General features: G+C 40.6%; 1 protein-coding gene across 1 annotated transcript in view; it reads right to left on the bottom strand.

The window, feature by feature from the left end:
* Positions 1 to 26,007, bottom strand: part of SRD5A2 (steroid 5 alpha-reductase 2) — a 42,038-nt gene extending 16,031 nt beyond the window's left edge. The window contains exon 1 of the mRNA XM_027623500.1: positions 25,727 to 26,007. Coding sequence (XP_027479301.1) covers positions 25,727 to 26,007 — 281 coding nt within the window. The remainder of the gene's footprint in view (positions 1 to 25,726) is intronic.
* Between the last annotated feature and the right edge of the window lie 1,924 nt (positions 26,008 to 27,931).

Here is a 27,931-nt window from a genome sequence, read left to right on the forward strand (position 1 = left end):
CTCTATTTACTGGTTGTTTTACATATAGAAAAAGGCCTTTGATTTTTCTAATATTATATATTAATTTTGTTCCCAATCACATCCTTAATTCCCATTTATCAGAGTTTTTCAGTATATTTTCCAGGATTTCCCAGGTATATCAATATTTGCAAATAATGTTATACTCCTCTCTTTAAAAGACCCTGGAAGCTTTCTCTCTCTCTCACCCTCAAAAAAAGGAAGGGGGGGGCACCTGGATGGCTCAGTCAGTTAAGCACGAGACTCTAACTATTGATTTGGCCTAAGTCATGATCTCAGTGTTGTGAGATCAGCCCCAAGTGGGGCTCCAAGCTCAGTGCAGAGTCTGCTTGACAGTCTCTCCCTCTGCCCCTCCCCCGACTCATGCTCTCTCTAAAATAAATAAATAAATCTTTAAAAAAAAAGAACTAAGATTTTCTGCTAAAAGATACAAATATAAAATCAACAAAACGTAATGTTAAATTTGAATTGGAAATATCAACATGAATTCATGACTTTTAATACTGACCCACCCAAAGACCTAGGAGTAATGACACACCAGTAGCAATAAGCACTGGGTCTCCATTTGTAAATACTATTTTCTAAAGGAAGCAGGCCACCATGGAGAAATAGCTCATTCCAGATCAGAGGCAGGAAAAGTACAAGGTGAGACAGTTCATGGTGTTGGAAAGTAAGGAAACAACTGAAGATTAAAGGGGGGATAGGGAGCGGTGCCTGGGTGGCTCACTCTTGGTTTAGGTTCAGGTCATGATCTTAGGGTCCTGGGCTTGAGCCTCGGGCCTGGCTCCACACTCAGCATGGAGTCTACTTGTCCCTCTCCCTCTGCTCCTTCCCCCCACCCCCGCTCTTCCTCTCTCTCATAAATAAAATTTTTTAAAATAAATAAATACATAAAATGGGCTGTGGGGTTGTCGAAATGACATGGGGCCAAGTGGAAAGGAGTTCCTCTACCCAAATCTGTAACAAATGGGGTATAGAAAAGAATGATTGTAGTTGATTGTAAACACCTGTAAACTGAGGTTAATCTTTACTACCTCATTGGATTCTTGTAAAAATTAAACAGGATTCTGCAAGGAAAAGTGCCCAACACAGGACAGTTGCTGAAAAATTTGTTTCTCTTCCCATTCACACCCCATAAAGCCTTGAGGGCCTGAAGGTGGCTTATGTTCTTAAGGGGAAGGAGTCCTTGAAGGCTACAGAAAGGCCACTTTTAAAATAGTTGTTTACATCCCAATGTGGCCCTGTCAGTGCCAAAAATGCCCCCCAACCTGGTCCTTGCATGTAGCCATGCTTCCAGATCAAATCATGTAACTGCCTCACCCTTAACTTCTGGACTTTTTAAGTCTAAATGCAAAGCCAAAACTCACTGCATCTCATCCAAAGGAGTATGTAATAACCAGAACAGGCTCACAGCTATAATAAACAACTCTAAAGTATCAGAGTTTCCACATAATAAAAGTTCATTTCTTGCTGGTGCCCCCGTGCAATGCTGTTCAGGGCTGGTGCTCTGCTCCGCAATCATTCAAGACCCAGACTCTTCCAGGGCATCCTCCTCTTCTGGCGGGCAAACAGAGAGAGGGAGAGCATGGAGGAGTGTGGACAGGTTTTCCCAAGGGCCAGGCAACAGGCTGCAAGTGGAATAGATGACTTCCAACCTCACTTTTCTGCCCGTGCACCCTCCGCAACACTCCCCATGCTAACTGCAAGGGAGGCTGGGAAATGTAGCCTCGCTGGATTTCTCTGCAGGAAAAGGAAAAGAGAGTCAAGTAGCCCAAGAGGTTGACAATTAGTGCTGTGGAGGGTTGCTGGTGAGTCTCACCTTCAGATCCCACATATGCCCTGAGACTCAGTTTCCCTGGTTTGGGACCACTTTGCTTTAATTCCTTCCTACACTGCTAATGACCTTTTCATTCTTTTGTGTTTGTTCTGATACAGAGACTGATAAGTACTCTGTAAACATAAAGTTTTCTATCACTGCTAAGTAAATATTCATTTGGGGCACTCTTATTGGAAAGGGTTAACTGAAATTGCAAATCCAAATTAAACCAAAGAAACAACCTTTAAAATTACACATCTTCCATAGACCAACTCATATTTAACTAAGTCTTCTTCAAATATAAATCCACTTGCTAAGATTATCAAGCCTATTGAAGACTTTTCACTATATGAAATTTTAGACTTCATTGTCAATCAAAATAAATTCAAACTCTCTATATAGAAATATAAGGTTCCCATGTATACATTTACTTGTTATGTGTAGTAATGACTCCCTCAACCCATGTACCCCTTCACCCACCACCCCATTGTTTTGCTTTCCTTTACAGCAAAACTCCTCCAAAGAGTTGTCTATACTTGCCATCTCTTTGTCTTCTCCTCCTCTTCTTTCCTCCCTCCCCTGCCATTGAAACTGATCCTGGCAAGACCACCAGAAATACCCACATTTCCATATCTAAGAGTCAATTTTCAGTTCCCTTCTTGTTTGACAAGTTAAGCACTCCATCCTTCTGGAAACACTTTCTTCACTCAGCTTCTAGCACACCGCTTTCTGTTGGTTCTTCTTCTACTTTACTAATGTCTCCTCATTTTCCTTTGCTGGTTTCTCTTTATGTCCTTGACCTCTAAATATTAGAGTGCTTCAGGGCTCAGGACTCTTTTCTTTATTTAAAACCACTGTAGATGGGACCACATTTTAGTCACATATCTTTAAAATATCATATACAGAATGACAACTCCCAAATTTATGTCCTTGAACTCAGATTCATATAGTCAATGTCCCACTAGACATCTAGTTTAAAGAATATCTCAAACTTAATATATCCAAACCCAAACCCCTGATTCCCCACTTTTCCCAAAATCTACACCTCCCTAAGTCTGTCCCTTCTCAGTAAATGGCAAGTTCATTCTTCCAATTGCCCAGATTGAACCACTGTTGACTCCTCTCTCTCTCTCTCTCCCTCTCTGTCTCTTTTTCTCGCTCTCTTTTTGTAAAGATTTTATTTATTTATTTATTTGAGATAGAGAGCAAGAGAGCAGGAGCAGGGGAGCAGAGGGAGAGGGAGAAGCAGGCCCCCCGCTGAGCAGGGAGCCTGATGTGGGGCTGGATCCCAGGACCCTGGATTATGACCTGAGCCAAAAGCAGATGCTTAACTGACTGAGCCACCCAGGCGCCCCTGTCTCTTTTTCTCCATCTCTCTCTGTCTCTCTCTCATACCCTGCATTAAATCTATTAACAAATCCTGTCAGCTCTACCTCAAAATATTTCCAGAATCTGACCACTTCTCACCAACTCTATCAAACAGAAAGATAATAAGAAAATCTCCAAAACTTGGGAACTTAACTGCAGACTTCCAAATAATTTATAGTTCAAAGAGGAAGCCTCAAAGGAAATCAAAAACTATACCAAACTCATTGAAAATGAAAATTACAACATATCAAAATATATGGGACACAGCTAAATCAGTGCTGGGAGGGAAGTTTGTAGCACTAAATGCATACAATAGAAAATAGGAAAGGTCTCAAAGCTCCCACCTTAAGAATCTAGGAAAAAAGAAAAGCATAACACCAAATACTGCCAAAGGAAGCAGAAGAAAGGCAATAATAAAGATAAAGATAAAAGCAGAAATCAATGAAATTCAAAACATTAAAACAATAACTAAAACAAATAAGACAAAGAGCTATTCTTCGAAAAGATCAGTGAAATTTATATACCTTAAAAAAGACTAATAAGGAAAAAGAGAGAAGATACAATCAGGAATGAAACAGGGGTTATCATTACAGAACCTGAAAACATTAAAAGAATAATAAAGAAATACTATGAACAACTCTACATGCATAAATTTGACAATTTAGATGAAATCCTTGAAAAACACAGCATCATAGCTCACCCTAATGAAATAGATCACTTGAATAGCCCTGTAACTATTAAGGAAATTTAATTCATAATTTTAAACTTCCTCCTCAAAAAAATCCCAGGTCCAAATGATCTCACTGGAGAATTCTACAAACATTTAAAGAAGTAACACCAAGTCAACATAACTGCTTCATTTTATAAAGCTACAATCACCCTGATACCAAACAAAGATAGTACAAAGAGAAAAAAAAACTGCAGACCACTAACCCCCACAAATATGAACACAAAAATATTTAACAAATTGTTAACAAACAGAATTCAGGAATATATACAAATAATTATGCAGAATGAGTAAGTGGGGTTTATTCCAGCGATGCAAGACTGGTTCAAAATTCAAAAATCAATCAATGAAATCAACTATATTAGCAGAACAAAAAGAGAAATATTGTGATCATATCAGTCATTGTAAAAAAAATGTTTAATGAAATTCAACACCCAATAAGGATAAAAACTCAGAAAATAGGAATAGAGTAAATCTTCCTGAACTTAATAAAGCACATCCACAGGAAACATTATAATGAACGGTCTAAGATCATTAACAAGACAAGGATGTCTATCTATTCTCACCACTCTTACTTAACAAAGTGCTAAAAATTCTAGTCAGCACAATAAGGCAATAAAAAAAAAAAGCAAACACATCAGAAGGGAAGAAACAAAACTGTCCCTGTTTGCAAATGACATGACTGTCTCTATAGAAAATACCAAAGAATATACAAAAAAACCCCAACCTCCTAATAAGTGAATTCAGCAAGTTTGCAGGATACACTATATTCAATTACATTTCTATATGTTATTAATGAACATATGGACACTGAAATTAAAAATACAAAGTAACATTTACAATAGTTCAAAAATAAAATACTGAGGTGCAAATCTAAACAAATATGCACGGGACTTGTATGGTGAACACTACAAAGCATTAATGACAGAAATCAAAGATCTAAAAAATGGAGACATACTATGTTCATGGATTGGAGGACTCAACATAGTAAAGATGTCAATTTTCTCCAAATTGATTGTGAAATTCCTATAAATTCTGGCAAGATTATTTTAGAAATATAGACAACATAATTCTAAAATTTATATTGAAAAGCAAAGGAGTTTTGATAACTAAAACTATTCTGAAAAAGAATAAAGTGGTAGGAATTTTCTTACCAGATTTTAAGACCAATTGTATAACTGCAGTGATCAAACCTGTGTGGTATTGGTGGAGAGATACATAAATCAAGGGAACAGAGAACACAGAAATACACCTACACAAATAGGCCCAACTTATTTTTTTATAAAGGTGCAAAAGCAATTAAATGGACAAAAGATAGCCTTTCAACCTGAAAATTCTCAGAATCTATTGCTAAGCAAAGAGGTCTTAGGCTTGACACCAAAGCACCATCCATAAAAGGAGAAAAATCATAAATTGGACTTTATCAAAATTTTTAAAACTTTTGCTCTTCATAAGACCCTGTTAAAAGGATGAAAAGAAAAGCTACATGTTAGGGGAAAAAATATTTGTAAACCACATATCTTACAGAAGACTAGAATTTAGAACATATGAAGAACTCTCAAAACTCAACATTAAAAACAAAACAAATTCCATTAGAAAGTGGGCAAAAAACATGAAGAGACATTTTACCTACAGGTATATAAAGATAGCAAATATGGACATGAAAAGATGTTCAACATCGTTAGCCTTTAGGAAACGCAAATTAAAACCACCATGAGATATTATCGCAAACCTATTAGAGTGGCTAAAATAAAAACTGACAACATGAAATACTGGCAAGGATAAGAAAAAATTGGATCATTCATACACTGCTGGTGGGAATGTATAGCCACTCTGGAAAACAGCTCAGCAGTTTCTTCAAAACCTAAACATGAAACTGCCATATTCCAGAAATTGCATTTCTGGGCATTTATCACAGAAAAATAAAAACTTATGTTTTCCAACATTTTGTATTCAAATGTTTATAGCAACTTTATTCATAACAAAGACTGGAAACTCAGATGTCCTTCAATTTGTGGATTATTAAACAAACAAGTACATCCATACCATTGAATACTACTCAGCAATAAAAAGGAAAGAATTAACAATACATAAAACAACCTCAATAAGTGTCCAGATAGTTATGCTGATTGAAAAAGAAAAAGCAAATTTCAAAAGGTTACATGCTATATTCTGCCATTTATATAACATTGTTGAAATCACAAAAGTATAGAAATGAAGAACACATTAATGGTTGCCAGTGATTTAGGTGGGGGTGGGAACAGGAGGAAGTGAGTGTGGTAACATTAGGAATCCCCCTGGTAATGGAAATATTCTGTCTCTTTACTATAACCGACACTCTAATATCCTGGTTGTGATACTGCAGTATAATAGTGCAAAATGTTACCTTTGGAGGTAACTGGGTAAAGGTTACACATGATATCTATGTATTATTTTTTTTTGATATCTATGTATTATTTCTAACAATTACATGTGCGTCTACAAACATCTTAAAATAAAAAGTTTATTTAACAAATACGTGATGTCCAAATGTATATATGTCATGAGCATTGGTGGCTGACTTGGAGAATCAGTTTTTAACTGTGTACATCTATAGAGAGATTCTCTTTATCTAGCTTTAGAGATAGCCCTTAAATTCTATAGGCCAGTGGCAGATATGGCTGAGTATTAAAACTACCTCACCTACTATAAACTCTTTCAGAGATTTATGAAAGCTCTCTGGAAGATTTTGATGCCACCAACCACCAACTCACCCACAGAGCAGTTCTAAGAGCTAAGCGCAAGAGATGCTCAGCTATGTGAAAGGTAACCCAGAACGTGGCATAATTCTTCAGGAAAAAAGTAATAAATAAATACTCAAGAAATATAAAGAATACTCAGTAAATAAGTAATAGATTATTCTAAGTTTTATCCATCATCTTTCTGTTTGGTTGTTTCTACATGGGTAACTGTGGCAAAGTGAAAACGGATGGTGAATGTACTACTTCCAAAATACCTGACTATCTTAGTTATTTGTTATTGCTACACAATAAATCACCCTAAAACTTAATAGTTAAAAACATCAACAAATATGGGTTTTCACTTAGAGTTTCTATGTGTCAAGGATTTCAAGAGTGACTTGGCTAGGCAGTTCTGATTCAAGGTACCTCCAGAGATTGCAGTTAAGGTATTCACCAGGACTGCAATCATAAAAGGCTTGACCGGGGCTGGAGGATCTGCTTCCAAGATGGCTCATTCCTATGGCTGGAGAGTGGGTGCTAGGTGTGGGCAGGTGGCCTCATCTTCTCCACACATGGGCCTTCTCCATATTCACTTCAACAAAGGGCAGCTTGGGTATCCTCGTGCCATTGTGATAGGCTTCCCCCAGAACAAGCAATCCAAGATATAGTGTCAACAGAAGCTCCCTTTTTTTGTGACCTAGTCTCAAAAGTCACATACTATCACTTTGCCACATTGTATTTGTCAGAAGCAAGTCACAAATTCTGGCCCCCATCCAAGGAGAGGGTAATTGTGGACCATATTTCCAAGGAAATCGTGTCAAAATAATTTGTGGACATATTTTTAAAACTACCACAATGACCTTGGCAACTTAACTCCTCCGCACCTCAGTTTTCCATTGACAAATGGAGGATAATAATGATGCCAACCTCAGAAGGTAGTTGAGAGAATTAAATGGTATAATTGAATATAACTGGTACATATTAGAACTTAATGACTCTTTCTTTCCCCAACCAAAGGAATATATCAGTTTCTCTCTATAAATATGAGGGCCAGCAAAAGACCAACAGTGATACTGGTCTTTGTGCCTTACTTAGTTTTTGTGTCTGCTCACATCATATCCCCCTTATGGGGCCCTCTCCTCCTGATTCGCTCTTTCTCTCAGGTTCTCAAGATCCCAAACATTCATGACATAGACATGCTTGGTCATACCCCAAAAGGTTTCTTTTTCCTGGAAATTTCCCCATCTTAACAGTTTTCCAATTCTCTTAATGAAACCTACCATTCTTTTGTCCCAATCTCTCAGGATGCTCTACTTCCTGTTATCTTCTAAGTGATGGCTAACCCCTATGGCCAACAATCTTTCAGAAGCAGAGTTAGCACCTGTTGTGACTACGTTTGCAACTGATCTTAAAGACTAGGAAAGTGACACAAGTTACCCTTCTCAAAAAAAATCTCTTACAACAAAATAGAAGATTGAAGATTAAACCCTACCCCCCTGAAAGAAAGTTGAGGCTGTCACTCATTCACGCTTCACAGGAATGCTTTAATCAAATAATAATCAGGTGGCATTCACCCTACCTAAGATCAACTTCACTGTGAAAATGAGAATTGTGATTATGAAGGAGAGATGCCATTTTGCAACTGGACATACTCGGGGAAAGGAGAACCCTAGATAGAGTTTTTCAATGTGGAGATTCCCTGTCATTGGGTATCTCCAGGGAACATGAAGGCCCTGCCTGAGTGACAGGAGAAGTAGTGAGAAAAGAATGCTCAAATGAATGTGAAAGGACATTTTTCTCAAAGTCTTGTTGGTTGCCTTGCATGTGGCAATGAAAAACATCTCCCAAGGTGACTTTGGCCCATACCCTCCACGATGGCAGACAAGGAGCAGTCAATGATGCAGGATTTCGTGTTGTCTCTCCTTTGGATCTATTTGCATTTTTTACCTGGCTCTCTGGAAACATATTGCTTTAAAACAAAACAAAACACTTGAATGGTAAGAATTTCAGACATGTTTTAGAGCCCAAAGAAAAGAGTTGTAGGGGCAGATGGTTCTTTGGTACCAATCAGATTGTGTTCAAGTAGGCCTATTCTGTTTATGCACCCAGGTGATGGAAGGTCCTGATAAGTAGGCATCTATCCTGATATCCAGAGAGAGAGAGATTGCTATTGCTGAGCCAGGGAAAAATCTGAAGCTCACAGATAGGGTAATTTTCCTAGGGCCACATGAGATGGGATTCAAATGAAGGTCCTCTGCTTCAAAATAACTCATGCATTTCCAATTGGAAAGAGAAATTGTGATCATCATATACAACTGGGAAAAAAAAAAGTCCCACATGCCTCTTAAAAGAACCCAGGTTTGGTTTTCAGACCTTTTAGCCCAAAGATCTATTGCATCTGTTGCATTTGCCACCTAACATTCGTTCTTCCTTCTTAGAGTAACTACCTTGGATCACCTTCCCATTTTAGCCTGTGATAGGGTTCATCCTCTCCAGGTCCCTCAGCCAATCAAAATAGGGATAGCCTTATCACACTGGTTGTTTCAGAGATGGGCACATGACCCAACAAATCCTAATAAAGTTTTGCTTACATTTTTTTGAGAACTGTTCTTCTTCATGTGTCCTAGATCAGAGAGGATATAAGCTCTTAGATGCTACAGTTATCTTGCCACCACTAAAGGACAGCCTTTCTGAGAACAGAACCAGTAAAGGCAGAGCCAAGAACTAGAGAGAGAAACTGAGTCCTGATTGTATCTTTGGAACCACTGCATCAATCTGGACCTGAAGCTGGAATTTTTCAATCATGAGCATTAATAAATTCAGGTTTTACTTCAGCCTATTTGAATAGACCTTCTGTCACTTGGAACTGAAAGAGTCCTGATTAAAGCACAATCACACTGTTCTCTCTGAAATAAGCATCAAACTTTTCCAAATATAAAGCCAGAATTGGTGAGGGTTTTGGGTTGCATTTAATCATAAAATAGAGTTTCCCCCAATTATTCCCTTTGGAGCAGAACCTACCAAGAGGTTCTTTCCTTGTTGGAGCCTCTCTACCTGCCAAAGACATTGAGCCAACTAGTCCTCTGAGCCCTGGCTCACTTCCCTGAGTCCTTTCCAAGAAATAACAAACACTGACAATGAATAGTCACTTGTCTGTATATACAAAGATGATACCTATTATTGTAAATAATGGTTTTGGATATATGAGAGAGTGGGATGTGCAGGCCAAATGCAAAGGTGACTAAACATGGAATGAGTCAGTGATGCATCCCATCCAAGCTTACATTTTTTTATGGACCTTGTGTCATGGGTTGAATGGTGGCCCCCTAGAAAAGATGTGTCCATGCCCTAATCTCCAGAACTTTGAATATTACTTTATAACAAAAGAGTGAAGATTGTGTTATATGGCAAAAGATGTGATTAAATTAAGGATCTTGAGGTGATTATCCTGGATAGTCCTGGTGTACTCTAAATGCAATCACATGTATCCTCATACAAGAAAGGGACAGAAAAAGAGAAGAAAGACACACAGACAAAAGACAATGTGAAGACAGAGAACAGAGATGTGACCATAAGCCAAGGAATGCTGACAGCCACCAGAAGACGGAAGAGACAAGGAATGCGAGCTTCCTGAGGGAGCAAAGCCCTGCTGACACCATGATTTCAGACTTCTGGCCTCCAGAATGGTGAGAGAAAAAAAAAATTGTTATTTTAAGCTACCCACTTTGTGGTAATTTGTTACAGGGAACTAATACACCTTGTTAGAATAATATTAGGCCATTGAAATTAATTTCAGTTCAGACATTTGGTAGGGAAATACCAACAAAGGACAACAGACAACTAATGTTTATATAGTGCTTACTATGTTCTTTGCACACATTAACTCATTTAATCTTTATAGTTACCCTAGGAAATAGATATTATTATAAGTATCCCATTTTACAGATCAGGAAACTGAGGCACAGTGAGCTTAAGCTAGCTCAGGGTCACACAGCTATGAAATATAGAGGTAGGATTTAAGTCCAGGTGGAGCTAATTCCAGAGTTTATGCTCTTGACCACTGCTCTATAGCAGTTACTATGTGGAAATTTGTGTACATCAGAGGTTCTCACTTCTGGTAGCACTTTCAAATCACTCGAAGGGCTTTAGGAACACTAAAGAGGAAGAAGCACACTGAAGACAAATTATTCATAATCTTCAGCACAGAATCCTGAACATCAGCAGTTCTTAAGAGTTCCCCCAGATGATTCTAATGTGCAGCCAGGGTTAAAAAACACTGACATAATAACCTCCAATTGCAGATTTAACTAATTCTTTCAAGTTAGCATTGGCTAGATGTTTGGCTTCTCCAAAAGCTATGTCTACACAGAGAAATTAGAATGCAAAACCTAGTGAAAGGCCCAAGTCAATAATACCACATTGTTTTTTTCCTGCAGCAGAGTAGCTGACCATTTCGTATCAAGGGCTGTACCATGGGAAAAAAATCTGAGGTTTCCCCCAAGGATCCTGTGACTTCTTCTCATCTTGCTCCAACACCCTACAAGTGAGGATAGTCAGGTCCCATTGTCAATGTCCAGCAGATGTGATCTGGTTTGAATTATCTAGTGGTCATGATCCAGCAGATCTATTTAAATTATGTAAAACACTGAGATGATTAGCTCATGAACACCTAAAATACAGCAAACTATTTTTAATTTTCTATTTATGTGTTTTTATATCTTTATATTTATGTCCTGGTAGTATTGGGAGACCCTGGAACTCACTTCTCTTCCTTTCTGCCCCTACATAGAAGTTCAATCTAAACATATGATGAATTACCAAAGTTTTAAGGAACTTTGAGGGTTCCTCTGAGTGATAGAAAGATAATCATCATTGAGGTACAATCTCTTACAAGAGACATATTACTACTGACCACTACTTATACCCTCAAAGGTGAAAATCTGAGTATACAAAGAGAATCAGACAACCTCTTGGCCTGAGTAATTAATAGATTAATTTGAATAACTAATTTTTTTTGTTTAAGTTGATCAATTTGAGGTAGATTTTGGCATTGTGTAGGCATACCTGCTCAACCATTCATGCTAACTGCTCATGACCAAATAAATAAATTGTAAATGGTGGCATGGGGTAGTTTTCAGCTTGAAGCACAAAGTTCAGTAAGCCTATTATTGTAGGCTCAGGGCAAGGCATGTTCACTGTTGGACACAAATACACCATTTCTCTAAGCTGCAATTTTGTCTCCTTTATTTCTCATTGTTTGCAAAAAGAAATTTCTGGTTTTCTAATTCCAGCTGTTTGGCTTCATACTGCAGCCCAGCTTTATAGGGCTTCTCATATTGTCTGGAAACTGTTCTGTACAGCCATGTGGCAATGAGGCCTATATAGTGCCATCATTCTGAGAACCTCTGAGAAGTTTTGACCTTCATATCTACATTCTACAAATATTGTCCTGGGACTAAGTAGCCCTGATCAAAGGGCACAACTTTCAAAGATGGATCTGCCTCAGTGCATCTCCCTCCTACATCTTCCGTTGTTCACACTGATGAAAAAAGAAAAAGCCTTTTCTGGGGTCTCTGTGGCAGAATTTACCATGTGTAAGTTTCAACCTGTCATTCATAAGCACCTGCTGGTATCTCCCACACTCTATCCCCCACCTTATAGTCTTAGGGCCACCTTGCCAGCAACAGCTACATGGAGCCACATAACTCCTGTAAAGGAAGCCACCATTCTCCTATCATGCTTAGCTCTCCACAAGTTTAGAAACTTGTAACATGGGACCTAAAGGTAATTGCACATTCAGCCTGAGGACGGAAAAAGCAATAGGGTTAAATGGAGAAAAAAAAGGAAACTGTTATGGATGAAATGTTTGTGTCCCCCCAAAATTCATATGTTAAAATTGAATCCACAATGTGATGGTATTTGGAGATGGGGCCTTTGGAGGAAATTAGGTCATGGAGGTTGAACCTTCATGAACAGGATTAGTGCCCTTATAAAATGAGGCCAGAGAGCTAACTCACCCTATTTCCACCATGTGAGGATACAACAGGAAGTCAGCCATCTGAAACCCAGAAAAGGGCCATCACCCAAACTGGACCTTGCTGGCACCATGATCTTAGACTTCCAGCCTCCAGAACTGTGAGGAATAAAGTTCTGTTGTTGATAAACCACCCAGATTCTGGTGGGTTTTTTTTTTTTTAAGATTGATTATTTATTTATTTATTTATTTGTCAGAGAGAGAGAGAGAGCACAAGCAGAAGGAACATCAGTCAGAGGGAGAAGCAGGCTCCCTGCTGAGCAAGGAGCCCAATGCAGGACTCAATCCCAGGACCCTGGGATTGTGACATGAGCTGAAGGCAGATGCTTAACTGACTGAGCCACCTAGGTGTCTCAATTATGATGTTTTGTTATAGCAACCTGAGCTAAGACAGAAACACTCATAACAAATTGGTGGAAAGTTTAGAAACACAAACCAATGAGCTTCAGTATAATAACACTGAGTACAAGCAGAGGCTACTAAAACCTACAAGTCAACAAGTACTACAAATGATCAAATTAGTAAAGATGAATGCTAAAACCCATCGGAGGGACTTTTGTTTCCAGTCAAGATGGAGTAACAAGGACTAGATTTACCCTCCAGGCTGAACAACAAAAATACAAAACAACAAGACAAATTATATGAAATAATGATTTACAAAACATTGAACATCAGGCAATGAAAGACAAGGATCCCTGAGAGACACATAAAAATGACATGAGCCCTATAACAACTGATCCAGGTGACTTCTTTGAGAGAATTTTTCCTTTCAGGGAAGGGGATCTCAGACAGAAGTTTAAAGACTTGCTGCACTGAGGAAACACAACTGAGATTCTAGATCAAGAAATCTAGAAGCCTCAGGACAGAGTACTGAAGATGAGAGAGATACAAAGAGACCTGCAGAGAATCCTTCTCAAGTATTCAACAGAGCCTTAATTAATGCATTTATGTAAGGAAAGGATGACTCAAAAGGATTAAAGGGAACAGTGCCCAGTATTCACACATGGTCAGGAATAGAGCCCCCCTTCCTAACAGCCAGACATAGAAAGTCATAATACATGGGACATTGGATAGAATATTCATAAAGGTCTTACCTCAGAGGAAAGGATTAATTAGCCCTGTCACTAGCACTCTTCCAAAACCACTTAGAAAAATCAGATCAAGACCTGAAAGGATCAAATTATTTCCAAGTAATTTAACCACATCCCAGAGTAAAGCTCAAGAATATTTATAGGAATACAAAAATATTTAACATCCAACCAAACAAAGATTGACCAACCAATCAAAGATTACCAGGCATTTCTTCCCCATAATTGGAAGAAAAATCAATCAAAACTGACATAGAAATGATACAGATGTTAGAATTAGCAGACAATGACATTAAAACAGCTATTATAACTATTCCAGTTATGGAATGAATAAATCATGGGGATAAAAGGTATGGCATGGGGAAGATAGTCATTGGTATTGTAAAAGTGTTGTATGTGACCAATGGTAGCTACACTGTGGTGAGCACAGCAAAATGTATAAACTGGTTGAATCACTCTGTCATACACCTGAAAGTACTTCAATTTTTAAAAAACAGCTATTATAACTGCATTCCAAATGTTCACAAAATTAAGTAGAGACATGGAAGACAGCAGAAAGACCAAAATCACACTTCTAGTGATTAAAACTACAATGTCCCAGTTGAAAATATCCCAGATGGAATTAAGAGGCTAAGACAATGCAGTAGAAAAGACTATGAATTGAAAACACAGCAATAGAAACTACTCAAAATGAAATACACTGAAAAAAAAAGAATCACAAAAAATGAAAGGAGCATCAGCAAGCTCTGGGATGGTTTTATACATGTGTGGGCCTCATAGATTTGTAATTGCAGTTTCTGAACAATAGGAGAGAGAAGCAGGGAGATGAAGAATAATGTATAAAAACAGTCCAAATTTGGATGAAAACCTTAAATCCATGGATCTAAGGAGTTTAAAGAACCCCAGCATTAAAGTCATGAAGAAAACTATGCCAAAGAACATAATAAATTGCTCAAAACCAATGATAAGGAGAAAATACTAAAAGTAGAGATAAAAAGACACATGTACAGAGGAACAAAGATATGAAAGACAGCAGATTTCTTTTTATAAACAATGCAAGCAAGATGACAGTGGAGTTACATCTTTAAAGTACTGCACGAGGATAGCTGTCATTCTAGAATTCTATATCCTAGAAATACATATCTTCAAAAACAAAGGAGACATAAAGACATTTTCAGATATTCAAAATCTAAAAGAACTGTTCTAAAAGAAATAAAGTTCTTCAGGCAAAATAAAAAATAATACCAGATATAAATATGGATCAATCCCCAAAAGTGAAGAACATCAGAAGTGGCAACTACACAGGTAAATATATAAGTTTTTCATTATTTAAATCTCTTTAAAAGATAATTGACCAGGATGCCTGGGTGGCTCAGTCAGTTAAGCATCTGCTTTCAGCTCAGGCCATGATCTCAGGGTCCTGGGATTGAGCTCTGCATCAGGCTCCCCACTCAGCAGGGAGTAAGCTTCTCCCTCTGCCTCTCCCCACTACTCAGGCTCTCTCTCCCTCTCTCACTCTGTCTCTCTCTCAAATAAATAAATAATTTTTTTATTTTAAAAAAGATAATTGTTTAAAAAAATAATAGCAGTATGGTGAAGCTTTTTATAGCATTCATATAAGTAAAACAAATAATGATGGTCACATAAATTTCAAGAGAAGAAATGGAAGTATTTATTTCATATTCTTATACTGTACATGAAATGGCATAATAATACTTGAAGGTAGACTGTGATAAATTTAAGATGCATGCAATAAACCTATAAGCAAACTAACAAAAGAGTTATAGGTAATAAGCCAAAAAGATATAAAATGAAAAAATAACAATCCAAATGATAGAGGATAAAGAGAAAATGGGAACAAACAACAGAGGGACAAATAGCAATATTCCACAGTGGAATTAAATTATAAATTAGTAACATAAAATATCTGGAAAATCCCTAAACATTTGGAAACTAAATAGCACCCTTCCAAATAACCCATGGATCAGAGAAGGAATAAAAAAGATATTTTGAAATGAATTAAGATGAAAACAATACATAAGAATTTGTGAGGTGCAATAAGCAGTTTTTTGTGTGAAACTCATAGCAATAAGTGCCTACATTAGAAAAAGGAGAAGGTCTCAATCTATAACTTGAATTTCTGCCTTAAGATACTAGAAAAAGGAGAACAAATCAAACCCAAAGTAGAAGGAAGATAAATATAAATATCAAAACAGAAAACAAATAAATAGGAAACAGAAAAATCAATAGAGAAACTTAATGAAACCAAAATCTGGTTCCTTGAGAAGATTAATAAAATTGATAAAGCTCTAACTAGACAGATGGGGAGGTAGTGAGAAGACATAAATTACCATTATTAAGAATGAGAGAGGTGATATCCCCATAGATTCTACAGATATAAAAAGGATATTTGCGTGTTGGCAACTTACCAAGTAACATGATTACATTTTAAGGGACCTTCAACATCCAAACTCAAAGTATCAATATGAAAGGTGACAAATAGAGGAGCTAGTGATGTCATAGTGGCTTAGTAAAAGAGAACTTATACATAAATGGTGACTTTTCCCTCAAAGCAAATCCTTCAAAGCAGCGCCTACTTGTAGGAGTATCTTGATCTCTATGGACACTTAATTGCATGGTCAGTTTGCAAGGTACTTCTTAAAATCTTGTAGTATCAGTGTTATTTCTCCTATTAGGTTTAGCGGGAGTTAAACCACTGAACACTGAAAATATTACAAGAAAAAATGCAAACCCGGGGCGCCTGGGTGACTCAGTCAGCTGAGCATCAGACTCTTGATTTCAGCTCAGGTCATGATCTCTGGGTCATGAGATCAAGCAAGGAGTCTGCTTGAGATACTCTTTCTCCCTCTCCCTCTGCCCCTCCCTCACTCTAAAATAAATCTTAGAAAAGAAAAATGCAAACCTGAAGTATCAGCTAATTCCATCATTTTGTATTCCAACCATTACCAATATTAATTCATACATGTTAATGTGGATTTTTCACAGTGTACTCTTTATGTGCTATTTTTTACTAAATGATTTTACATACCTATTTTCATCATATAGTCCAAAAAACTAGTATTTGTAAGTATACATGATATTCAGTCATATTGATTATAATCAGCACTTAATTATAGAGCATTTAAGTAACTTCCAGTGTTTCACAGTTGTGAATAGTAACACTATAATTTTATATAAATTGCTTTCTTTCTTTTAGATTCTTTCCCTTGAGAATTTCCCCTAAATGAAATTCCTGAGCCAAAAAAAAAAGCAAAATGAAACAAACAAACAAAAAAGTGAACAGTTTTTCAGCTACCGTTAAACATTGCCAGATTAGCCTCACAAAAACTTAGAGCAATTCTCAGTGGGACACAGGGCCACATATACATACAATTTTCCCACTGGCCCACCTACAATGTTTTTAATATTTATTGAGGTATAATTAACAACCAACTGCACAAATTTAAAGTATGTACTCTGATAAATTTTGAAACTATCATGATATCAAATCATGAACACATCCATCACCACCAAAAGTTTGCTCATACCCTTCATAATCCCACCTTCTATCCCTGTTTTCCCCTAGGAAACCACTGATACTTTATGTACTCTAGATTAGTTTCAAGCTCATAGAATTCTATATAAATGGAATCATAAAGCATGCACTCTTTTGGCTTGGTTTCTTTTACCCAGAATAATCATTTTGAATTTCATCCCATGTTGTAGCACACATCAATAGTTCCTTCATTTTTATTGATACATAGTATTCTATTATATGGATACAACACAGTTTGTTTGCTAATTCACCTGTTAATGGACGTTTGGGTTGTTTCCAGGTTTTGGCTACCACAACTAAAGCTACTACCAACATTTGCATACAAATCTTTCTATAAATATGTGCTTTTATTTTTATTGGGAAAATAGCTAGCAATGGAATAGCTAGGTCATATGGTAGATTTATGTTTAACTTTTTAAGAGACTGTCAAAATATTCTCCAAAGTGATTGCCATTGTACATTCCCATCAACAATGTAGGTGAATTAGTATGGTCAGTCTTTTTAATTCCAGCCATTCTAGTGGTTGCATACTGGTATCCCATTTTGCTTTCATTTACATTTCCCTAATGACTAATGATGTTGAGTATCTTTTCATGCTTTTATTTGCCTTTATGTTTTCTTTAGCGAAGTATCTGTTCATATCACCAGACGCAAGAGCAATTCATTAAAGAAAGAACAGTATTTTCAATGAATGATACTGAAACAATTGGATATCCATACACAATAAAAGAAGATTCATACTTTGATTCATACTGCTAACACTATATAAAAATTAACTGAGGATGCCTGGGTGGCTCAGTCGGTTAAGTGTCCAACTCTTGATTTCAGCTCAGGTCATGATCTCAGGATTGTGAGACTAAGCCCCATGTCAGGCTCCGGGCTGGGCTTGAAGCCTACCTAAGATTCTTTCGCTCCATCTCCCTCTGCCCCTCCCCCATGTAAAAAAAAAAAAAAAAGTAACTCAAGATGGATCACATACATAAATGTAAAACCCAAAATTATAAATCTTTTATAAGGAAACTAAGAGAAAACCCTCATGACCTAAAGATTTCTTCGATATGACCCCAAAAGCACAAAAACAAATAGAAAAGTTGGATAGCATTAAAATTTTAAACTTCTGCTTTTCAAAAGACATGGTCAAGAGAATGAAAAATAAAAGCCACACAGACTGGGGGAAAATACTTGCAAAGCATATATCTGGTAAAGGATTTGTATCCAGAATACATAAAGAACTTTCACAACTCAATAATATGAAAAAAAAGGATCCAATACTCCAATATTTAGATTTGTTCAACAGATATACAACTTTGGGCAAGTAAAGAACACTCAATGAAAGACTGAAGTGAGGCCTTGTACTGTTGTTAAAGAGAGCAGATAGGGCCAGGAGAGAGAAACAGACACCATACACAGAAAAGGATCACGGGGTGTTTCATGGTCAAGTAGGAAATCTGTCAAAAGCATATTGCCTATTTTCTTCACGGTAAGTTCTAGGATCAGCTTTTGACAGCATGGCCCAAGTATAAAAGAAGAGTTTTGAAAAGGGCGTGGAGCCTGATTAAGGTCTGGATAGTAGGATTGGATATTATGGCATATATTCAAAAGATATTGGATATTAAAAGGAGGAGAGGCATTCCAAGTCAGAGTATCTGAAGAACCGGGCAATTTTAGGTCATAGGTTATCAAGCCCCTTTTCCTGACTGACCATCACATTCCCACCCCACAAGTCTGGGAATGGACCATTCTTTGAGGACCAGTTCCAGTGCCTGCCCATCACTCCCACTCACCCCCACCAATCACTGCAATCAGATGGAGTGCAGTCATTTGTGAAAAAGCATTAATAATAGTGGATTGTCTCAAAGACAAAATGAGATAACCAATGTAAATCACGTAACATAACTCCTGGAACACCCCGAGCTCAATAAATATTGGTTTCCCTTTCCTTTTCCCCCTTCCCTAACCAAATGGAAGGCAAATTGCACTGCTGGCCTCAGTTCAGAGGATTTTTTAATTTAGACCTCCTATGCTGAGCTCTTACTAAAGGATCCTGTGTTGAGCACGGCGACTTTTTAAACAACTCGATTCCAGATTTTGATGGCCCCATTGCCATATGTGGCAGGGAGTCAAAAAGTAGAATGGGAGGGGCCCCAGGCTCCAGAACCAAGTTGCCAGGCTCTGGCAAAAATCAATAGACAGACAACTTTTCTGTTCTAGAAACAGAAAGCATTCGGAGGGGAAGACGAACCATGACTATGGACTTTGAGAAATAACCTGAGGGTTCTAGAGGGGAGGGGCGTGGGAGGATGGGTCAGCCTGGTGATGGGTATTAAAGAGGGCGCGTTCTGCATGGAGCACTGGGTGTTATACACAAACAATGAATCATGGAACACTGCATCAAAATCTAATGATATGATGTATGGTGATTAACATAATAAAAAAAAAAAACAGAAAGCATTTATGCTCCCCCCCTCCTGCTGGCTGAGGGCCCATCATTTTGAGTATCCCTCCTGGCCTTTCCACTGTCCCCAACTCATTCCTCCTCAAGGAAGGAGAAGCAAATTGCCTGACTGGTAAACTTAAAAGCAGCACCTCTCAAGTGGTGTGTGTAGCTCAGGCCACCTCCCACTCTGCTGCCTTCTCAGAACAGGTTTTCTGAGTGTTGCTGGGCATTCTTGAGGTACAGTGTTAGGAGGCCCACATGTAAGCCACATTGCCCCAACTCAGCTTTAATGAACTCTAATAAGGGTGGTCACTATTGCTTAACTCCTAGGTTTATCTCTCAGTTGGTTCTGAACTTGGCTGGGGGAGAGGAGTGCCCTCTAGTCCATGAACACCCAAGCACAGACGAGCAACAGAGACAGCACATTCAGGGGCATGACTGTGGCCCCCTGGAGGTCCCCCTCAATTTGCATTTTCCCACCTGCTCTAAGCCTCTCAGACTGACATTGCCACCACCAACTTTCACAAGAGAAAGAATGAGAGACACATGATGATTCTTTCTTGTCTTCCTCCTGGAGGTCAAGGTGTTGTACTTCGGGGTCTCCCACAGGACTTTGCATGGTTCTGAGCGTGTGGAACTCTGATAAAGAATCAGGACACTGGGTTCAAGCCCCACTCTGTCCCTTCCTAGCCATGTGACCTCATACACACCACTTCACCAATTTGGATCATTGTTTCCTCATCTTGTTCTTTTTAAGTGACGTTACGGTAGAATGAGCAAGAACTTCAGCTTTTCTTCAATGTGGCAAAAATGAAATGGTCACGATCTCGAACACTTGTTTATATTTTTGGCAAAGGGAGCTCTACATTTTTCAGATGTGCTTATGATGTCGACCCATTTAGAATGTAAACTCCAAGACTCCTACTATTTCCCACAAGTGTTCAGATAAAGGACTTGGAACCTAGGGATTCTCAGAAAATGTTACTACCAAATTCCTGTTTAAATGGACCAGATATATTCTAGAATTGGCCCACTGCTTTGCTACAGGATTTAACAAAATTTTATTATAGTATTACCAGGAATGTAATCAATTTACTGATTGTAGAGCGATGCCATTCATGGTTTTCTTAAGGAGGGGCTGGCCAGAACTGGGACCCACAGGCCAAATACTGCCCACTCCCTATTTGTGTAAGTGAAGTTTTACTGGAACACAACCACACTCATTTGTGTCCATATTATCTGTGGCTGCTTTCATGCTACAATAGCAGAGTATAATAGTTGTAACAGAGACTGTATGCCTGCGAACCCTAGAAGAGTTACTATCTGGTTTTTCTACAGAAAAAGTTTGCTAACCCTCATTCTGAAGAATCTTTCAGTTAATCATATTTGATCAAATTATGCCTCATGAACATCCTTAACACATGATTAGGTGACCACAAGAATGTGGCTTCTCCTGCATGGCCTTTCTTCTCAATCTGCCAGAGAAGAAATTTGTCTAGGTGGTTTCCAGCATCAGTCAATACTCTGACTCTCAGCCAATGCGTAATTTCCTTCATGAGGTTTTTGGGTTTGTTTTTTTTTTTTTTAGTTTTTATGATTTTGTTTTATATTTAAAGACACATTTCTCTTTTTTTAATTGAAGTGTAGTTGACACACAATGTTACATTAGTTTCAGGTGTACAACATAGTGCTTTGACAAATTATATATTATGCTATGTTCACCACAAGTAGAGCTACCATACAACACATTACAATATACCATTGACTATATTCCCTGTGCTGTACCTCTCAGCCCAGCGACTTATTCAGTCCATTACTGAAAGCCTGTATTTCCCATTCCCCTTCACTCATCACTCATTTTGCCCATTCTCTACCTGCCCCCTCCTGGGGCAACCACCAGTTCGTTTCCATCATGAGGTTTGATTACTTCTGAATCTCTTATCTCTTATGAGATTGGAGAAGCATTGGCAAGGCCCATCAGGGGACTCAAATTCCAGCCTCCTCTTTGCCCCTAATTGGCTAAACCACTCGGCGCTTTACTTCTGTAAAATGAGGAGGGTGGACAGATGAGGATGAAGTTTCCTTAAAGCAGATAATTATGGTCCAGCGTGTGAAGTGCATTCTAGAAGGCCACGCTGGCTGCTGTGAAAGCCCAAGGAATGGTATCACACCAGGATTCACAGAGGAGAAGGGACTCAGAGAAGGCTTCCTGGAGGAAGTGATTCTGATCTGAGTTTTGAAGAATAGGGAAGAATTTATGCTGCTGAAGAATGAACTGACCAATAAAGCAAAAATGCATCTTATGGAAGCCATCATTTTATTTGACTAGTTAGGAAATGTCATCTGTTTAAACATCTAAACCCCAGGAAAGATCTAAATTCAAGCCGACCCTAATGTGTGCATTGCACGGTGCTTCTGGATACACATCATGAAAAGTCACTCTGCAAGCAACTTTTCACAGTATAATCTCCTTTTCTGTGAAAAGAGCTTTCTTTTCCTTCTCCAGCCTAATACCAAGGTCACATCCAAGTCTTGAAAAAGACATCAACTGCCACAGGCATGGGTGGTGTGACGATCATTGCATAGGACACAAAGCCTTCTTGGGAAAATGAGGATCAATCAGAGAGTGTGAGCAAAGGATCATTCCAGGGCTGTAGGCAAGGTCAACAAGAGATAAGATAACTCTGACTTCAAACAACTTTGGCAGTGTGGTTAGACAACGTGCTTACACAGCAATCATTCCCATTTGGCTAGACCATCCAAACATTCACAACAATAGATTCTGAAGGGAGGAGAATTATCTCAGTTGACGTAGCCATGCAATCTCAGCAGTGATTTCTAAGTAATCACTGGCTCTCCCACAATCCAACCGCTTGTACCAATGTCAGAGGCAGAATTCATTCATGCATTCAACAAACTTAGTGGGTTACCAACTATGCACCAGCACTTTTCTATACACTATGGACACAGCCATGAAGAGAGGAGACAAAAATCCTTGCCCTTGTGGAACTTAAATTCTTTGTACGGAGAAAAGCGCACGCAGAGTTTTAACTACTATCCAATAGGACATATTGCTGTTCTGAACAGTCCTGAAGGGACATTTTCCAAGAGTCTAAGCCACACCTGAGCCAGCCTTCCTCCTGATCCCTTGTCCCTTCATCTTAGTCTCTGTGTCACAAGCAATTTACTGAAGAAGGTGAGGTAAAGGCAGCCTGATGCTTCTTTCTTAATGTACCCTCATTATCAAGCCACAAGACTCCTAAAGCCTCAAAACAAAAATGTTCATAGGCTTTGAACCACTTCTGGGAATCTTGACTGAGAAAACACACCTAACTTCTGAAAAGATTTTAGGTTGCAAAAATGTGCATCACCACTTCAACCTAGCTTCCCCCTGCAAAATAAGGGGGCAAATTAAATGTCCAACTCTAAATTAATGGATAGATAAATTATTCTTTTTACATGAGATGAAATCCCATGCAGCCGTTAAGATTATATTTACAAAGATTCCATGATAATGTAGGAAAACACTTATTATAAAATGTTAGGTAATCAAGCAGAACAAAACTATATATATTCAATATAACAAGCCTGTGTAAAAATCTGCTAAGAAAAATAAAAGCCTTGATGGAAATGTTCCAAAACATTAACCACTGATATACTTAGGTGTTAAAATTATGGTGTTAAAATTTTCTACTTTTGTATTTTCCTTTTTTTCTTTAGTCAACATTTATTATTTTCAGAATTAAAAAATAATAATTTTAAGCCTAAATATAGTTTTTAAAAGGCAAGGACAAGGTGGCAAGAACAAGTACAGAACAGTTTATCATGGTAGCTAAGAGCCTGAGATCTGAATTCAGAACCCTGGGTCTGAACCATGGCTCCCCAAGTTACTGTGTGACCTTGGGCAGATTATTTAACGTTCCCTCCCCCCTACTTTCTCACCTGCAAAATGGGGGTAAAAATAGTGCCTATGAGAATTAGTAGATAATTCATGAAGAGTGTTGAGCACCTCATAAGCCCTCAAAATAACAGATACAATACTCCAGTGGCCTCAAAAAAAAGAGTTCACACAAGTGGGGAAGGTGGGACATCTTCACGTCTCAGGAACAACTAACTCAGAACTGTGTTCTCAGTGGGCAATTATGCCCTCAGTCAGCATCAATCCCCAAATCCTTGACTTTTAAATTTTCCCCTGAAGATGGACAGTATGTTGATACTCATTTTATGGGTAATTTATTTCCTTGGGTTTGTTTTTTTTTAATGTACTGGTCATCATTTATTGTGCACAGTGACTTTAATTTTAAAAACAAGTCTGAAAATTATGTTAATAGGACCATCGGAAAATACTACACATTACTTTAAGATGAAATGACCTCATAAAAATACTGTTTATGGTGCTGACAGTTGTTAATTTGAAGATAAAAGTAACTGTCTGATAGAATCATATTTTTTTGTCAAATGTTGGTTCCAAAAACAGTGAAATGAAAAGCTAGCCTCTTAACTCCTGCACCCAATATTTTTTTTCTGTACAAATTAAACCACTTAAATCTGGGTAAGATAATGTGGTCGTTAATTAAGCCTGCACCTTGTCTGCAACAGACTTTTAGTAAATATTTGCAGAAGGGACACCCATTTCTGAAATTTTAGTTCTTATTGCTTGCCAATACTCATCTTTTTAAAAGAATGAGAATTCAGTTCAGATTGCATAAATATGAAATCTTGACCAATAAAGAAGATCCAGAGGATTAGACAGATTAAAATTTGTTTCTCTACAAATGAGGCATCCTTATGAAAAAGAATTGTGCCTTTCAGCTTCCAGCATTCTTTTCCCTAATTTCCAATCTAGATTTCCGTCGTCTTTTGACCCTAGGAATTCTCTACTCAAAATAAGGCTGAGCTTCTGTCCGTTCTTGACTTGGTTTCGCAACTTTTCTCTGTCACAGATTCTCCTTGCATGGGGTTTCTGCCCGCTGAACGCGGTGAAAACGCCCTGAACGGTGGTGTTCCATGGGTTTAGATTTGAATCTGGCTGGGCACTAGCTGCATCATCTTCCGTTAGTCACTGACCCTCACTCAGCCTCGGTTTCTTTGTCTATAAAGCGGGCATCATAAACACAGATCTCACAAGGTCACAGTGGGGCTCCGAGAGACGACTGACTGGGCACGACAAGCAACTCACTCAGGTGCTCTTCCCCTCCCCTGGGAGTCTTTTTTTAGGGTCTGTAGTCATTGTCCGAAAGCCTTTGATTTCTTTCCAGGCTTTCCTTAGACCAGAAGGGTAAGCTGTCCTGAATTTGGGACTCTTCATTTAGAAGAGCATTTGAGCTCTACATTAACTTCGACTCCGTCAACGGGACAGGTAGAGGAGCTGGTGGCGAGCGCGGCCCCCTTTGAGGGGAAGGGTGCTGAGAAGTGGGGTTCTCGCTCAGGCCAGTGGGTCCCCATCCTGTTCTCTCTCCCACGGGGGAAGTCCCGCTCGGGCTCTGCCCACCTCCCTCCGACCCACAAAGATTAAGTTATCGGCCCCTCTGAGCCGGGGGTCCTTCGAGAGATGCCCACACGTAGACTCACTCCGGATCCCAGAACCAGCCTGCCCCCATCCTGCAAGGGAAAGGAGAAGGGAGATGGAAAGGGAGAAGGGGGGCGAGCCGCCACAGGTGAGGCGGCCAGCGCGCAGTTGCGGAGGGAACCTTGCAGGCTCGCCTCCCTCCCGTTCGCCTCCTTCCCCGCAGCAGCCAGAGGATTTGGAGCCAGCCGGAGAGGCGTGCGGGGCCGGGAAAGTGCCGGAGGCGTCTGCCCCGCGACGGCTTCTCGCCTTGGCCGGCGTCCCGCCCGCAGCCCGGGCCCGCCGGGGGCTCCCCTCGAGCACGGCTCCGCGCTCCGCTCGGCGTTCCCGGGTGCGCCGCGCTCCTGGACGCCTGGAGCCTGGCCGGGCGCCGCGCCCGCAGCGGGCAAACGCTACCTGTGGAAGTAATGTGCGCAGAAGAGGCCCAGGAGCACCGTCGCCGGCTGGCCGAAGAGCGAGCGCGGCTGCCGGACGAGGATCCCCGCGGGCACCGCGAAGGAGGGCAGCTCCTGCAGGAACCAGGCGGCGCGCGCGGACAGGCGGGTGGCGGCGGGCATCAGGCTCTCCGAGTACTTCCCGTAGCCGGAGGGCTTCGCGAGGTACAGGACCAGTGCCCCCAGAGCGGCCAAAGTGACGCTGCCTGCCAGCACCGGGCTCTGATGGCAGGGAACGGGCATCGCGCCGTGTTCCCCGCCGGTGGCCGCCGCTCGCGCAGAGGAGAGCGCGGTCTCCACGGCCCCTTTATGGGGCGCGAGACCCCACCCTGCGTCCGCCCCTTCGGCCTTGGCTCCCGCCCTTCCATCCTGCTTTCGGCTCGGCGTGGCCAGCCCTGGTTCCGCTCAGCATCAATGCCCCTTTCGCCCGGCTGGCGCTTGGGGTGGCAGCCGGGGCGGAGGGGAGGACCCAGGGGCCAAAATTGTCCTGCCCCCCCCCCCCCGCTCCGCCTGGGACTAGGCCACATCTGCGCCTCCGCCGACGCGCCCACCCTCTCCACCGCCTGCTGGTGGTCTTCCCTTTGCCCTTTAAAGACCTGTTCCTCACCGTGCATCGCCCCTGATGCTGCAGCTTCCAGGACTAGGAAATCAGGAGAGAAAAACCACAGGGACGATTTAGCCGGGGTAGTTTTCTCGCCCCCAACACTCCCCTGGGCCGCCGCCACGCAGCCTCCACCCTCAGACCACCCCAGGCCTGGATCTCTCCAGTCCCTCCGCTTCCCGACGCTCCTTCACTCCGCGTCCGCTCCCACCCAGCCCTGCATCCTTCTTACGACCTTGGGCTGGGCATTCAACGCACTTCCCTCGCCCGCCAGCCCTTCTGCTTGGGGGCTCGGTGCGCCTTCTCCCATTCAGCCAGTGCCCCCCCCCCCACCCCACCACGTCCCCAGGGCCCTCATTCCTCCGCCGTTTCTCTCTGCTTTGCTGGCTGCGCCCCTGGGCCTCCAGCCTCTGTGAAAGAGGCGCATCCCCAACGCGCGGACGCACAAGCAAGGGTTGCGGCCAGGAGCGGTGATCCAGTATGAGGCCTCGCCTCTCCTCCACCACCCGACCCCTGGAGCCGGCCTGGACCCGGGCTAAAGTCTACGGTTTCTGCCGCGGGAGCCCTCTCCCTACTTTTGGAGCGGATGAGTCGGGTTCCACATGGTGGTGGTACTGGGGATGCTACTGAGCTCTGAACAGTCGGACGTGGTTCTTCCTTCTATTTTCCACCCTCCTATCATCCTTCACCCGCTCGTTCATTATCTATTTCTTCTTCCCTTCTCTGGTTGAGTGTCCAGACCTCCTTAGCTGCCCTCCTCCGAAGTTGTGTGCCCGTTTTAATCTCTTCGTCTTTCTTTGACCTGGCTTCCTCCTCCAGGTTGACCTTCTCTTCCCAAGTGCTGCCTACATCAGTCTTCCATCTTTATGTCCCGCCTCTAATAGGGATTACTTTATCCCTATTAATTTTCTTCTCTGGTCCCTACTTCAGGCTCCACCCCAGCCTTCCTCCGCACCTTTCCTTGGCTCTTTCTTCATCCTCTCTCTTAGTGCCAACTCACTGCCTCAGGAGCCCCACTCAGTATCCCCCCATCCACTCCTGCTCTGTCCTATGGGCTGTTCCAGTGAAAGGCACACTGTCCCATCTGCCTAGTTTGAGGCTGTTTCCTTATACTTGGGACGCTTTCCAAATTTGATGAGAACCCCATCTTATAGATCTAAGAACCTTGGTAAACCCAAGCAAGATGAACACACACGCCCAGCACACTCGGCAATCGACTTGCTGAGAACCAGTGATAAGGAGGAAAATCTTTAAAGCAGCCAGAAAAAAGAAAAAAGAAAAAAAAAAAAAAAGACCGAGAGGGACAAAGGTAATAAGTACAACAGATTTCTCAGACACTATGCAAGCCAGAAGAAAATGGGATGGTACATGTGAAGTGCTGAAAGAAAAAAAATTTCAACCAAGAATTTCACATCTAGGGCCCCCTGGGTGGCTCAGTCGGTTAAGAGGCTGCCTTTGGCTCAGATCATGATCCCAGGGTTCTGGGATCGAGCCCCACATTGGGCTCCCTGCTCAGCGGGAAGCCTGCTTCACCCTCTCCCACTCCCCCTGCTTGTGTTCCTTCTC

Source organism: Zalophus californianus, chromosome 8 (genome assembly GCF_009762305.2).
Source record: "Zalophus californianus isolate mZalCal1 chromosome 8, mZalCal1.pri.v2, whole genome shotgun sequence".
Classification (NCBI taxonomy): Eukaryota; Metazoa; Chordata; class Mammalia; order Carnivora; family Otariidae; genus Zalophus; species Zalophus californianus.